At 31.7% G+C, this 17,500-nt stretch overlaps 1 protein-coding gene across 1 annotated transcript in view; it reads right to left on the reverse strand.

The window, feature by feature from the left end:
• Window positions 1-7,497: 7,497 nt before the first annotated feature.
• LOC132759125 (zinc finger protein 431-like) overlaps window positions 7,498-17,500 on the reverse strand; it is a gene marked incomplete at its 3' end in the record, with an annotated part of 14,031 nt that continues 4,028 nt past the window's right edge. The window contains exons 2-6 of the mRNA XM_060750847.1: window positions 12,248-12,391; window positions 10,956-11,047; window positions 10,072-10,203; window positions 8,773-9,188; window positions 7,498-7,515 (exon numbers count right to left, since the gene is read on the reverse strand). Coding sequence (XP_060606830.1) covers window positions 7,498-7,515; window positions 8,773-9,188; window positions 10,072-10,203; window positions 10,956-11,047; window positions 12,248-12,391 — 802 coding nt within the window. The remainder of the gene's footprint in view (window positions 7,516-8,772; window positions 9,189-10,071; window positions 10,204-10,955; window positions 11,048-12,247; window positions 12,392-17,500) is intronic.

Below are 17,500 nucleotides of genomic sequence, written 5' to 3' on the forward strand. Positions count from 1 at the left end.
TGAAAATAATTTTTAAAGGTAGTTTTTCACTTTTGTTACATCAGTATGCCTTATGAAGATCCTGAATGATCATAAAGATTTAAGCCGCAAGCAACTTGAATAGTGCTTGAAAATTAATAAAAAGTCCTTGAATTTTTTTGGACCAGTCCTGTATAAATCATAAACGAATCAGTGGTGTAATTTTATTTGAAGATGTTAAATGTTAAAGATTTAAGACTTGTCGACATTTGCTTTAAATTTGAACTTATCAGTCATGTTATACCGATTGAATGACACATACAAGTTGCATGTCAGTAGTGATTAAATCTTAAATTGATTATTGGTATAAAATGTACAAAATAACAACACTTTTCTACCGTGTGGCAAACACCCAGTATTATTGGTATAAAATGTACGAAATAACAACACTTTTCTACCGTGTGGCAATCACCCTGTATTATTTTATTCATTTACCACTTTTTTAATTATGGAAATGTGGTGTTTTTATCATCATGTCTCAAATAGTTACCTTTCGAATCGTCCACATGTTGATAGTTGCTCTGTGAAATAAAAGTGAAATAAGAATAACTGGTGTAGCACATAAAATTGTTCGACCCTTTTGGCCGTTACGAAAAGTAATTATTGTTCATCAACATTGGCGCTCAAATCATTTATATCAATATCAGTGATTTTTGTCAATGGCGACATTCATACGTTCTACTAACTTTTTTTGAAATTCAAACATTTTAATTGAAAGAAAATAAGAAATATAAGCTCGGTGGATCTTGTTTATATATCTATTTAAAATATGTACGTGTAAATATTAATAATTTAATCAACCAGAAATATACTTATTAACTGATAAAAGGATATACCAAAGAAAGAACTGGAAAAAGAGTGACAAACAAAAGCCACATCATTTACGATTCATAAGACATTATGTCTGCCCGTCTCAACAATCTATAAATCTTATTAAAGAAACTTTTAAATATGTGTGTCTTATAACGTTTATAAGTTTCCCTTTGGGTGTTATAATTGTCTCTCAGAACTGGCTGTCTTTCGCGCTTTAGTACAAAACTTGCGTAGGAAGGACACTGATGACACAAAAATTAACTCGATTTGTAAAGATACCTAACACTTTTAAACACTTTTTGTAATGAGATAATTTTGGCGTCTCTGTCTTGTGAAAGAATCACACACCAAATATTAGATTGTGTGGAAAAAAGTGATAATTTTCACATTTCCTAGAAAGTGCTAGCCTTTTCAGAATTATTATGTAAACTATTAAGTAACCAAAACATATTTTTCTATGAAAGACTGTCTAAATTTTCAGCCTAACTGGAAAAGTATATAAATAGAAAACAAAATGCAAGACGACCATTTTATAAGGAGTTCTCAAAAATGATGTTTAGTACTTTACATCAGCAAGGTTTTTGTTGGACGTCATAAATTGAGTAAGTTTATTTAATTTTCTGTAATTTTTATTCATAAGTATTATGGTGTTATTTAAAAAAAATCTGTTTATTAAAGAACTAACTTTATAATATAGTATAATATATAAAAATAGATAAAATTATTGAAAAATATTTAATGTATAACTGTGCACATTGAAGTAATGATTGGATCAAGAATGGTATAGTTGTGATATTCAAATTTGGTTTCCAAAAGGGGCTCTTATTATTATCATAGGTTAACGGAAACAAAAATACAAAACAAAATCAGTTAAAAAGATCGATTAAATATTTATAATTTTCATTTTAAAATATTCAAGGAAAAAATTAGATAAACTATATAAAATCAGTTGATATTTTTCAGTTGACTGTGCACGTTTGTATATATTTAACAGGCACCTAGTTAAATATTTAATTTCTTTATATACTAATATGATGTAAAATATTTTGATTCGATTACGTCACGTTTCTTTCAGTCGAGTTTACGTGTATAACTTACAAAAATGACTGCACACATAAAGATGATACTGATAATTGTCGTAATAGCCACATGTGCACAACTAGCGTTACAAAATCAAGCAGATGTCGAGGGATCATCAAAGGACATTGTCCGTAATTTCTTACCCAAACTATGTCCTGGCATAAATGCTTGTCGCGGAAACCATACATTACCAGATGAGTCTACATTGGAAAATGGACATTGCTGTACTGGTAAGTCCTTTTTCTATTCATGTCGTCTTAATTTACATATCGATCGTAAACTCAAAGTAAGACCAGCAGGTTTCGCAATTTCGATTTCATTTATTTTTCCATCGTTTATCTACGGACGCAAAAGACACGATTTCTTCATTTCAAGTTTTGTAAGCATGTATCACGTGACATCTGAAAATTTACATATTTATAAAGGATGTATTATACACCTAGTGATACCGTCGGGTTATTCTAACGATAACTATGCGACTAGTCGACAATGTTTTGTTATTTATTTGAACACCACCTTTAACACATACAAAACTATTATTATTAAATTCTATTACACGTATTTGAAATGTTACAGGATCTAGGACAGAGAACTTCAGTATGACTACAATACGGACATGAAAGCAATGCCTTACTTACTCTAAACTTAAAGACATCATAATTACGATGCTTTTCTCTCTATTTTAAAGTCATATTAAACCCGTAAGCCACCATGGCCCTTCGGGCCTTTGATTTAGATCTACATCGTAAATTACACAGTTTCAAGTACATGAATATATTTGTTCTTGTATCTGTCCATTGATATGTTTCGAGTATATAATGATGGCACTTAACACCATGCTAAGTAAAGAAAACTATATCAATAAATTGATTAAATCACAGTCATCAAGAAAGAAAGAGGTTTAAGATTACTTAAAGAATTTTAAGCTTTCATAATGCTCTTTTCCAGATTGCTCCTGTTACCCATCCTGCGACGACCATCAGAATTGTTGTTTCCTGAAAGAAATTGTACCAACATCGAAACTTTGGTTTCTAAGAAGTAAATTGTCTTTATCCGATGACAGGGCAAGTGGAAGGATCGTTTCGAAACGATTTTATCAATCTTACTGGGTTTATTAATGATGTTCCAAAACAGTAACTATAATGACGACACAAGGACATTCCATTATGCCAAGTACGAAAATGTGGGGATGAAAACGACTGATCCGTGGGGCTCGTTTTATACCAGTATCTTCAAAATCAACACGAAAAAATATATAAGAACAGCGCAAGCGCAGAAGCTGAATAATGTTACCGATGCTGTGTATTGTGGGATTTTTATATAAATTTGCAAAATATTTGCCAAACACAATACACATAAAACGATTTACCTCAGTATATTTCCAACTTACATCAGAATTCACTTCCTAAACTTTGCCGTTTGTTTTTTTAAATATCCTGGGGATGTTTTTTTGATCTTAAGTCTGAAAGGTTGCTTTACAAATTTGAATTTCAGAACTTGCAAAAATAAAAAGGTTCGCTTATACCTGAAAAAAAATGAACCTTACACGGTCACAAAATCAGACAGGCTTGCACAAGTGGACTTGTTTCACCTTATCGAGCGACCAGATATGTATGCGAATGTATTTTGGTTATATATGCAATGGCAACATCAATACTCCGAAAAAGACAAATGTTATATTGATCTTGACGGATCTTTCAAAGATTTTAGCGGCTTTTTTAATATGCACTTTCTTGTTGATGGGATATTCCTTTCTTTCAGACAGTTTTCGTAGGTTAAAGAAGTAAAGAAAGTTCAACTTCCATGCCCTGAAAATATGTAGTTGACAAGGTAAATGTGTTTCTTGATGTTTTTGTGGTATCTTTGTTTGTATGTTGGTTTGTTTTACGCTGATTTTTCTCCTACTTCGGTTTGTCAATCCATTATTTAAACCGGCTTACCTGGATAACTAAGCGGTATTACCGAATTCTCCAAGTGAACAACTACTTTCCACATTATCAGAATTTCTCAATTGGCTGTGAGAGACAATTGACCATTAGGCACAATGCACGAGATCAATTTTCACGGAGAAATTTCGCCTCGCCCGGGAGTCGAACCAACGACCCTTCGATTACTTATTCGATGCTTTCCCAGACAACAGTTAGTGTTTTATGTTTGAGTGACGGATTTTTTGCATACGTATATAGCATTGTACCATTGTATATTCTGTACTGTCAATACATTTAGCGCCATTCCTGATCCATTCATAAATATAATTATAAAATACGCAATAAACAGAAACTGTTTTTAAAAGTATTAGAATAAGCAGGCTAAGCTTTCGAAAAATAATTTTTGATATTACCAAAGGAACTATCAACTGCTGATGCCCCCAGCCGAATCCGAAAACAGTCAAAGAAAATGCCAGTTATTTTTCTTTTGATGTTTAGCACCAAAAGAATGTTGAAACAAAAATTCGAAAGAATTGCATAACAGTTACTGGATATAGAATGTATCACAAGGGTGACTAACTGATTTAAAAATAAAGGGTAATTTTACAATTTTCAGGATTATAAATTTATCAAATATATCGGACACCATCATTATTAGCACATGTCGTATTTATTCAATGTGACAGAATTCTATGAGAATTGATAAACCGATAAAGTTAAAAAATCTATCCAAAATAGATTATTCTGTAGGGAATTAAATGTGTATTTTTAGGACAAAAAATAGATGATCAATGAAAGGGATATAGCTGTTCTGCATTGTATTGCCACTTTTAAAAAATTTTTAAGACATTCTTATTGTTCCTTGTCCGTTTTTTTTGGGTTTGTGTCTTTTTTCCATTTTTTTCCTTGTTTGCATTTGGGAAATTTTTGTTGTTTGATCTTTAAAGTTTTTTTTTAAGATGCCCAAAAAACCTTTCAGACACGTATATTTTGTCTGGTCCCTTTTGGGGATTTAAAATAATAACTGTGTGTTTTGGTGAGGAAGGGAATTTTTATGAACAGGGTAGTTTTTTCGACATTGTACTGACAGGGTGATCAGTGTTTGACTTTAGAGAGACATTTCACCAGTAAAAAACTTTTGTTTGAAATTCCACGAAAAAGGCCGTATAACTGGAAAAAACAAATTTAGTCTCTAAAAGAAATTTTCCCTTTAAAACTAACATGCACAGGAAACTGTATTTTTTAAATTTTTATAAAAAATTATTCCTTTAAAACCATTTAAAGTTGGAAACTTTTTTAAAAAAACCTTTTTGAAGTTTTTAAAAAAATTTCAAATTGGGGCGCTGAACATGAGTAATGGGAACCATACATGAAACATGTCTTGTGAACTTGGAAATTTGGACACACAAACTTACTCCAATGATGAAGTCAAATTTACTTTCACCCATCAGTCAAAGAAAAAATAAAAACTCTTTGACATTTTGAAGGCCCCGCAATTTCAGCGATTTAATTATTATGCGAAATACATTGCAGTTTGGTGTTAGTTATTTTTGGTTTTGTCAACCGAAGCTTGTTATTTCTGCGGGAACAGATAGAACTTAAGACTCATCCTATTAACGAGTTTTATGGGACAAAAAATTGTGTTGTTTCATAAAAAAGTTACAAAATCAGCCAAAAATGTTAATTGGTCTTGAATTTGAAATGACTGCCGGGGCACCGGGGTATTCGAAGGGAAAATGAAAGCCCCAGGCTATGGGTTTTGGAAAGATTCAGGTATTGATGGAAATCAGATTTTAAATAAACGTTTTCGTTAAATTTTGGGCTAGCTAGAGTTGCTTTCCCTTTTCTCTTTTTTAAACTGTTTTATTTTTGGGTTTTTTCTTGTTGCACCAAATTTTCTGGTAATTATTTAACTTTTAAAAAACCCTTAATGGATAATTTTTTCTTTGCGTCCACAAAAAAGGGCCCCCTAAAACAAGGCGAAAATTTTAAAAAAAATTTTACCCGAAACTATAACATCGTATGCTGTGAATAAGATGAATGTACTTGTCTAAGCTTGTGAATGGCATTTATAAGAAATACAAACGTAGGTTTTACAGTCGTCAAATCAACTTTATGAATGCTTCTGCTAGATATTAACAAGCACACATGGAAAAGAATATTGATTGACTCCACATTAGCAAGGATGTCATAGTCTAGTTGTCGAAAATGCCATATTTAGGATAATACTGACGATTTTTAAAACTTGAACTTTAGCACACAGTCTTAATTATTTCCCATAAATAAATCAATCAAATCCAACCAATCAAACTAAATAAAACATTGCTTTTGCGCGATGTTCGCATTTAAGTTTTCTTATTTCTTGAAGTGTTTTGTCGGTCATTGTTTACGCGTGTGCACGTGCATACGTGCGCGCATTTGTGTGTGATTGCTTGTGTGTATGCGTGCGTGTACCATTGCTTTTTACTTAAGTCTGAAATCAAATTAGTTGTTCAAGTCTTGTTTGTTTGTTTTCGTTGGGTATCAATATTTACCATGATGCCTCGAGCGTGAAGTATGTGCATGATTATTATTATAATCATTATAAATGTGGGGAAAATTGATATATTTTGTATCTAGACACACCTACAGTCGTTCAAGAAATATGAAAATAGATTTTATATTGATTTGTGTTTGTTTTGGTGGTTATGGTGTTTTGTTGTTGATGATGAAGTAAGCTGTTTTAAGCTTCAAAATATGAACAGTTTGTTCTATCATTACTGGTCGTGCGACTGTACAAATGTCATAACATGTATTTATTTTTATATAAAATGTTATTTAAACTTATCCATCAGCTTTGTCATTGAACACATCAATACACGCTCGTATATTTGACGAAACTAGTTTGCGTTTAATCGGGAAGCTCCGAGATATCGCTCTTTCTCCAGATTTGTTATCATTTTATGACTTTTATTATGTTAAGATGTAAACTCCAATTTGATTACAATCTAGCAACTGTTTAGTGTTGTACATAATCGTTGTTTGAATGTTTGATATATTGTGAAATCGTCCGTTTTGCTTTCGTTTTCTATTGTTTCGAATCGTCATCTACTGCGTTGCATTTGGCTAATTTCCTGAAAAGATTTATACTATGTAATTTAAAATATGCTTATGTGAAATATCTCATCGAATACGTTTTAAATGGAACAAATAACAATCATTAAACAACTCTTTGAACACTGTGGTATTGATATTTAGTTTTCGTAAAACTTAACATAGACGTTTTCGTGTAGAAAAAAGCAATTTAGAAAAGAGAATTAGCCATCAGTTGATGTTTACATTTCATCAACATTTAGAGATGAACTACTTTTGAATAATACTTGAACATAAAATAATTTAAAATTATTATTAAATCTCAATAATTTCATTGACATTGTAATACATAATAAACTGATTGGGCCAATTGGACAATTTGATATAAGAACAGCTTATTATCTTGAAACGTATTTTTCTAAAAAAACTGGTAGAAAACAAATAAATTGCAAAATCAAGATCACTGCAACAGTATTTTATTCACAGAACGAAAATATTACCTTTTGTGTTTAACAAAAACAAGAAGAATAAACACAGATGACAAGCATGACGGCACCAGTGATGGATCCAGCAATCATGTATATACTTTCCTCGTCTTGCATTCCTGAAAACAGACAACAATTTCCTTTAAATTATAAATTCTATAATAATGATATTGGTTCATGTAACATAACTAGAATTGTGTTATTCATTGAATACTTTTAAATAAAATGTTGAGAAATATTGATGAAATAAAACGCATATTTTCATTTTACGTATTTTTACTGTGACAAAATATGTTTCACTGCAGTGAAACATATTTTCCGTATTTTCACTGATGTCTTTCCGGACTACTTCCTTCTTATTTCAGCAAATACACTAAATTTCATGAGTAATCTTTCAAATTGTAATGTCAAAAAGAGAGAAAAGTGTATATAAGAAACATAAAATTCAAGTTTTTTTTTATATAAATACAAGATTTATTTTATTCGAGTGGTATAAAAATAAATATTTTTTGAGCGGTATTTTCATCCATTAATTAAAGAACTTGAATATCCTCTATGTACATGTATTACGTCTATTAACATTTATTTGGACATGATACAAAATGGAGGTATAATTTATTAGTCGAACGAATATACAGATGTCAAATTAATAAATTTGTATATTTAAGTAAATGGCATTTTTTAACTAGTTTAATTACACGTGTACAGATAGTTGACTTTCAGAAAGTTATTTCAGCATAAGGTGTACATTATACAAAGAATGGAAATGAATGTAAATGAAAATAAATTATAAATATATCATGAATGTTTATAAATGTACTATGTATGTTTATGAACATTTGTACATGTAAAAATGACATGTTTTGAATAATAGATCATGTATGTGTAATAATGTACTATGTATATTTATGTTCATGAAATGTCATGTACATACACGCATACAAATGTACTATGTATGTTTCATATTTATTACACATCAGTGTGTATCATGCATTTCAAAAATAAAACTTTAGATTTTACGTAAGATTGCAGTCAGCTATGTTAACATTTATTTTAAGCAGTCGCTGCAAAGATAGGTTTATGCATACTCTCAATGATAACTTCTTTGACTCATTATTATTTTTTTATTGGAACAAAAATAAAAGGGCAAGTTAAATGCATTGCTGCAAAATCAAGTGTAAGTCATTCATTTGCAATGTAAGTACAAAGTAAATAATAGAGCTGGTTTCAGTATAATGTATTGTATTTGAACTATTAATATAACTGAACATTTATGATGTATTACATGTCTTAAACCGAGATCCTTCTTCTTTTTACATTAATTGCTCGCTACTATTTCTAAATAAGAACAACTAACTTTTTTCACAAATGCTTACCTTTCTGTTGTTTCTTTAAACATGAAAATAAACCAGGGTAATTGTTACATTGCAGTGAATTTTTGCACGGGTTATATGCACATTCATCGATATCCTCGTCGCAATTTCTTCCTTTCCATCCAGGTGAGCACGTGCAATTGTAATAGCCTAGTGCATTCATGCATGTCGATGAATGCTTGCACGGGTTTATCAAACATTCATTTATATCTATATCACAGTTAAGTCCTGTCCAACCAGTTGGACAACTGCATTTGTATGAACCCTGTGTATTTACACATATGGTGTTACTTGGGCAAGGACTTCTCGTGCATTCATCGATGTCAGCCGTACATTTAATTCCTCGCCATCCCGTAGCACAAACACAACGGAGTCCTCTACCACGCTTTTTGCAAACCTCAGTTGCTCTGCACATAGAGCTGCAAAAAATAACATATACTGTAAAATCATATTGCGACTCTCTAGTGTCACCGGTTGAGGAAGACCTTTCTTGCCCCTCCTGCAATATTTCAGACAAGAAGGAGTAATATCAATAGAAAAACCGACCTTTGTCGACTAACTAAATAGCGTTGTCACATGAACAAACTGAAAGTCCTAAGCGCGATTCGAACGAACAACGCCGAAGAACATACTGTTAGAAGTCGGCCATTTTTACCACTAACCACTCGGCTACGTAGACACCGTTTTCTAGTCTTTCTGAAGCTCCGAACACAAAAAAATCAAGTTTAACTAATTAATCAGGTGCGAATTGTATCCAACAAAGAAACACATATATGCAAATCTTCTTCACCAGTTTCGCAACTTGTTACTTTATTAAATGTATTTACTTATTCAATGGTCCCGGCTAATCATGCATCAATTTCTCATTACAAATGATAGATTATGTGTAAGTTACTTTTTTGCTAAACAAAAACGTGTAAAATGATAAAATACCGTAAAATAGGTCTTTGAGCGTTTCGTTGCCATTTACGCTGATATTAATACAGGCCTTTTATCATTATCTCAGCAGTCGAACAACCTAACTAGCTTTCCTGGATAACTAACCAGTTATTACCAATTTCTTCACAAGTGACCATCGTCTTATCCAAATTTTTCTCTTTTTTTTTCTTTTTTTTTCTTATCTAAAATTATTTCTCGTTCTCGGTATCAGCAGTGAAAAACAACTGACCATATGACCCCGACCCACCGCCATTAAAAAATAGAATCTTTTTTTATCTCAATATAAGCGTTATTTGTTGTTTTTTTGCAATAAAGACTAAAATATTGCATTAAAATACCGTGGTGGACATAAATATAGATTACTCATTCAAACATTGGTCTTGGCACCACTCTCCAGTCCATCCAGGCATGCATTTCCGACCATGATCAGTGGTAGAGTTATCCTTTATTTCACAATGGACATCCTCTCCAGTCCAACCTTCTAAACACTCACATCTGAAACGATACTTTCTAGTTTCTAATATGTTATGTTATGGTTATTGCACACATAAAAAAATTCTTTTTTCTAAAAGCTAAATAAATATATATTTTTCAAGGAGAACGGCATGGGTACATTCGTCCAGTATTGCCTACAATGATCTGTACATATCTGATAATGATCAATTATATGTATCAATAAAATAGATAGATTATACAATCCAGCATGATGAACTCTCAAAACGTTGAACTTTGTTAATAGTTAACATGAAATTATTTTTATGTCGTTCTTTGCGTTTCACAAATAATACGGGGTAGTCAAATGTAGGTACCGCCTTGCCTTCCCCGGCTATAGACTTCACGTGGATATTTAAAACATAAAATTAAGAAATTTAAAAGAATATAAAAGTGAAATTGCCAGTTTCTTTTCTAGTTGGGCGCTGTCATTTTGAATGCAACTCAATGATTTATAAACGCCGGTGTATTCCGATAAAAGAACAATCGCAACTTTTTGGCCTAGAATAATTGCCGAGGTGATCCGACTGAATATGCATAAAAACAAATGACACCTTTGAAACGAAAAATGTAAATTAAACAATTAACGATTTTTTTATCTGACTTTCTTGTCATAGGCTTTGCCTACATTCATTTTTATCACTTGTATTTAAATTATTTACTCTGCATAGATAAAATAATAGTTACTTTCTTGTATGACAAATATAATATTATTATCTAAATAATAACTATAAAACTTCAATAAGTTACTTTACTTGTAACTTCCTATTGTATTATTGCAGTGACCACGATGATAGCAAGGATTTCCGAATTTACATTCCTCCAAATCTTCTTCACAATTCTTGCCCTTCAAAAAGAGTCATTTAATCCCATTACAAATGCATATAATGATAATTCAAATAGAACACGTATTAAAGGTCCAGTTAAATAGAGATACACAGAATCCCTAAAGAAATCCCAACACGACAAAACTGAAAATGTTGCAGGCTCAGTTTGATTGAGCCTGTTCATGGACGGTATTGGATAGTGCAAGTTACCGTCCATGATCCCTAGCACCGGTTTCAGCAGAATACAAAAATAGTGAAATTTTGAAATTAAAAACACCATCAGATCTGTTCATACGGCGGTTATCATGGGACGTTCAATGTGACACAGTAGTGCCATTCCATGAAAAGCGTAGTGTGGTCCCCAAGTAAAGGAATCCATGTGCCCTCACAGAAAACAATAGGTGGAACTAAATGAAACGGAATTGTGAAAGGGGATATGAAAGCTCTAAAAATTGCAATATTCAAATATTTCTATAACTGTTTTTGTTGTTATTGTTGTTGTTATTTAAAATTTTGTCGCTGTTCTGATAGCGTTTAGTCATCTATTGTGTTTGTATGATTGTGAACTTTGGGAATTACCTAAAATAGATGCAATTGAAAGATTTCATTTTATGTCAAGTAAACTTACTCTAAACGCATACTTAGGTACACCTAGATTATATTGCTGAACTTGAAGGTGATCTTAGGTGATCTTGAATGTTTGTCGTAAGTGTATTACTTTTATAACACATGTTCAAGTTATTTTAATAAGATTCAATTTAAATAAAGATTGTGAATAGCAAAAAAAAAATGAAAAAAATTTTGTCATGTTTTACCATTGTCATACAAACTGTATTATGACGTTAGCCATTAGCTTATGCCCTATCTCTTTGGAATAATTAAGATTAGAGATTTTGCCCATGATTCCTAATTGTACACCTTCTCGAGCCCGCAAAATAAGCTTACGACTGATTTTCTTAAAAGCTGCAACTTTTTGTTCATATCAAATGAAAAAGGCATCATATTGTGTGACGTATTTAGTTGTAAATATACAAAATCATGTATTATCAGATGTGTCTGGCACTGAACAAACGTTTCACTTACATGTACCTTCTTTTCTTTTCTTTTCTGTTCAGATTATACTAATAATTCATGTTTCATTTAGTTGGCACTAAATTAATCAACCAAAAAGTAAACGCATTTTGTTTCTTTTATAGAACGTTTTAAATATGTTTTCTTACTGTGTACCCTAGTTGACAGACACAACCGTGTATTCCAGTGCTGTCATTTCTGCATTTAGCTTTGTTAAAGCACGTTATGTTCCCGCATAGCTTTTTATCGGCAAAGATGGTTTGAGCTCCGGTTGATTCATATACCAGTAATCCCTGAAAATGAATAAAGATATTTGTAATTGAAACTAAAAGTGCATGTTAATAATTAACGCGCATTTTGCCTTTTTAAAGAAATGTTTTAACCAATGGCAATGATTGCAAGTAAACTACGAGAATAAAATAAAAACATAGATCGAAAAACAAAAGGGTACAAATGTAATGTCACCTTGATTAGTAAAACTGTTAAAGTCACTGAAACAAGTTGGTAGATCGTCATTTCTATCCGTGTACTTTTATATTAATGTTGATAACTTTTTTAAAATACAGACTACAATTTTCTATTTATATATACATGTATGTACTTGTAAAGTAGACATCCTGTAAAGTTATCAGATAAGACCAAAAATCCAGAATGTTATTTACGTGATATTACAAAAAATACGTGTTAAAGAAGAGGAAATATATTAAATATTTGCTCGGCTAGATTATCGGACGACTTAGTTACGTCATTAATACGTGATAATTACGTGTAAGGAAACTGAATAGAATATTTCACTTCACTTGATAACAAACTCGCCGCTCGCTTTTCATGAAATGTCAATTACGTGTCACATTGAAGGTTCCATGATAACCACCGTATGAACACATCTGCGGATGTTTCAAAATTCCAAATTTTACCAGTTAATGTAAAATGTTGAATTCTGCTTAAGCGGGTGCTAGGGGATGTGGGCGGTAACTTGCACTTTCCATTACCGTCCATGAACAGGCTGAAACCGAGTCTGCAGCATTTACAATTTTGCCGTGTTGGACTTTCTTTAGGGATTCTTTAATTCTCTCTATTTGGTCAATATTATCTGTATAATGCGTTTTTTATCGTAACCATATACATGTACACTTAAAATTAGTGTTTACAATAAATTTATCATTGTCGTTTGTAACTCCCTTCTATAATAGTTAACGATATACTATTCTCAACTTTCGGTAAAATGCTTTTATTGCAGAAATGAATTGAAATCTAAAGGTCCAGTTAGAAAAAAAGTAATGCATAAACTTTGTTTGGGAAGCCGCATTCTCTGTTACTTGCCTCATTAATGGGGTCCTTTCTTTAAATCTTAAAAAAAACTGCCAAATCTTTGAAGGACACTACATGTATGTATTCTTATTTTGTTTAGTGTAGAGTTTAAAACGTTACATACTTTCTTTGTGTGTACTCAAAAGACGATTTACATTTCAAAAGAGACTCTACAGTAGTCAGTTTTTTTGTTGTTGTTGTTTGTTTTTTGTTTGTTTTTTTATTTTTTTTTATTTATTTTTTTTTTAGATATCCAATTTGAGTAATTTGATCTTTAATTAAAGTAATAAAAATAATTTTAGCAATATGTGGTATGATACTCGACAAGTGGTATAATCTAATGTTTTGCACTACCTTATTAAAAAAGCGTGTGATCGAAAGGTTGTTTATTTGAAAATGTACATTCGTAAGAAAACAAAACATTAAAACTGTTTATATGTATTATTCATTTTGGATTTCTTTTTCTTCTTATGACTTTTTATTTAATTTATTTATTTATTTATTTATTTATTTATTTATCTATTTACTTCTCTATTCATTTATTTTTATTTATTTATTTACTTATTTTTATTTATTTATTTATTTATTTATTTATTTATTTCTCTATTCATTTATTTATTTATTTATTTATTTATTTATTTATTTACTTATTGTTGTTTTTGTTGTTTTCATGTAGTATTTTAGTGGAAGATGGTTGATGGGTGGGATATTTCAGGTAAATGATTTACTTTTAGCACATGTTACAAATGTGCTTTCGTGTTTTGATGTGTCATAGAATCACATTCGTAACATTTTTAAGATACAAAATGGATCAAAAAGTGCATTTATACAGCTGTAAGACACTCATAACATTAAGTCTGTAATATGTATTATAGATAGCTTTGTCAATCCTTGTTGTGGACAATCAATTCATCTTTATCACGAATTAATCCCATTTATAATACACGTATTACAAATGTGATCCATTACGAATGTCGTCCAACAAAATGCTCGCCAACACAAGGAAAAAGCCTACTTTATGTTTCTTTGATTAATCACAACATAATAACATTAAAATTGCAGACTTGGTACATCAGGGTAAATGAACATCCGTCAGCCCCCCCCCCCCCTGCCCCCCCCACCGGCACCAACTTGAGTGGTACTCAATTTTCAAACACACAATAGTTGTGCAATCAATGATTCCGAAGGACCAGAACATTAGAACCACACTTAAGTACGAAGCAACTTTTTACTGTTGTCATCATTTGAAGTTTGAAGTATAAAAATCCAGAAGAAAGGTGATCAATATCATTTGATAATAATACATGCCTATCGAACCATACCAAAACTGTGAACACAATACACTTTTAAAAATCAATATTTTCTCCTTAATTAATATGATATTTAAGCATATTTTATTCTTAGAGACAGAAAAGAAAAATATAAACAAACAAAACAAAGATATACATTTTTATGCTTCTTTCAATTATTTTAATGTTAATTAATTACTATTTGACCGTCGTGGGTTATGGTGTGCCCAAAATATGCAATACGTATGGCGAATGTGTCGCCAAACGGGCTCCAAATACAAAGTGTCCTCAAAATCTTAACACCAAACGATGCTGAATATTCAAACAAAAACAAACCCTTATTGAAACATTAATTGAGAATAGGCTCAACATAAAGGAATTGCTGGACAAAATTCGAGTCGAGTTTCATATGTGCTGAAGAGATCCATAGGTGATATAGAAAACCATCTACAAATCAACGGATAACTTTCATTATAGTAACTGAATAGCATGTTAGTTTTGCCCCGTGCATTTGTTTTAAACTGGCTCGAATCTTTGAATAGTGTCACAGGTCCCTCTGGTCGTGGTGGCAATAAGTTGCGTACATATCGACTGTTTAAAACAGAATATGAGACAGAATTATATTGTACACTCATTATGCCTCCTTGTCATCGCACTGCATTTAGCAAGTTTCGTTGTGGTGTTGCGCCTTTACGCATAGAAACTGGGTGTTACGAAGGCTTAGTATAGGTTAGAGTGCATATTGGGTGTTCTTCGTAAATAAGAAAGCTAAAAAGGAGCGGAGCTTGCGAAGCGACTGTAGCTTTCTTATTTACGAAGAACATCCAATATGCACTCTAACCGGCTTAGTGCTCCGCCCATTTTTTTTCCGCCCAACACACTGCGTGACGTCACACGATAGCCTAAATGTGTATAACCATATTTGGAAGAGGTAGCGGTATACATTTTCGGGTCACGTGTTTTGCATAGCTTATTCCCGCATTCTGTCTAGGTAAATCAGACAATATCACGTTGCATATCCATATCGGTACCCTCTTTGCGAACTATTCTCAAACGGTACCCTCTTTGAACATACACAGGTCATTCTCTGCTAAAAACAAACCAGCGATGGATAACAATGCAGTAAAAATTCATTGTAATAAGGAATGGAGGTATGACACGTAGAAAAGATGTATACCACGGAACACTAGAATGTTTTATTTATGGGCTGATTTGTCATGTGCCCGATTTTCATGTACTGCAACTTCACAATAAGCTACAAAAAGTCGACATGTCTTGCCTCGCCCGTCATCTCGTCAAATTTTTCGGGCTGAAATGAACCTGTAGCTTGATTATATATGCAGCATACATATTTATTATGTCCATATACATATCATCTTCGGACAAATGGCAGTATATTGTCAAAAATAGATGTAAAATTAATAAAAACACCCTACTTTCGGTTTTGCAGCGGCACGGGCTGTTATATTTACATAAAAAGTAAGAAATATTACATACATACTTTGTTGGAATAAGTGAACCTTTATTTGGAAATTATAAAATGATACTGGTTCCGTAAGTAATAAAGCATTTTTACTGTTATTTTGCCTGTTTTCATTTCAATGAACCTCTTTTTTTAAGTCTATGCCGTAGTGACGATATACATGTGCGTGTACGGAAAAACATAATGCATAAATATTGATTAGTAGGAGTAAACTTCAAGATCTCTGCACATGCGTATATTTCACTTTAGCGCTCTTCGAAACTTAGCTCCGCCCACTTGCGTTTTATGATATAAAACGTCCAGTTTATATAAAATCTGTTCTATTAAGATTTGAAACCTGAAAATTTGAAAATCCTCGTCGGTGATTGGCTTAAAAAAATTGGCGAGCACTAAGATGTATTGGAACGAAAATGCCAGTTCTGTAACTGTATTGAATACGAAAGCCATGTCATTCTCGATTGCTTTGTGTACGATGACTTGCGATAATCATTATTTGATGAAGCTAAAACGGTAGATAACGCATTTGTTCAAATGTCTTAAATATTACTGTTCACTAAAACTGAAATGATACGTTATTGTGCCATAACCTGTTTTAACATTCTGCAACGTCGTCTTTTATATTCTTGTTAATAATGCCATTATAATTGCTTTAAACATGATAATGTATTTTTACCTAGGTTAAGGTAATCATTGCTAATCAGGTCATACAAGATCTAATCCTGGATGATAATCGATCTTTTAAACGGTTTATACGCCCATTAGGGCTCCGATTTACAATTCTCAATTTCTTAGCAGTTTTTATTTTTCGATTAGCGATTGATACCTTACTTTTAATATTTTGTTTATATACATTGTAATTTAACTATCTAATTTAAGTCTAACTGTAATATGTCTTGAATATGTTTATCATTGATATAATAATGTCTCTTGAAATTCTTAAATAGAATTTTCGTATGCAGATTTTATGAGAATATTTGTAAATATGTATAAAACTGTATGTATACGAATGAGACAAAAATAAAGTATGAATATATATGTGTGTCTCACCTGATGAAAGGAGCGCTGAATATAAAAATGTTTGTCATAAAGGTAACAAAATATAGATAAAATATTTATTTGACTTCCATACAAAATACTATACTAGAACTCCAAGAATAAAAATATTGTTCGTGAACATGTCTTATAATGATGAGATTACTGTAAAACACTTATTTTTCGCGAGAACCTTATTTCGCGAATTTGAGGCAAAATGTCCAAAATAATTATTTCGCGTCAACATGAATTCGCGCCTTCGCGTCCAAAAATGTGAAACCGGAAAC

Source organism: Ruditapes philippinarum, unplaced genomic scaffold, assembly GCF_026571515.1.
Source record: "Ruditapes philippinarum isolate M1 unplaced genomic scaffold, ASM2657151v2 ctg5402_1_1_1_1, whole genome shotgun sequence".
In the NCBI taxonomy this organism is placed as follows: Eukaryota; Metazoa; Mollusca; class Bivalvia; order Venerida; family Veneridae; genus Ruditapes; species Ruditapes philippinarum.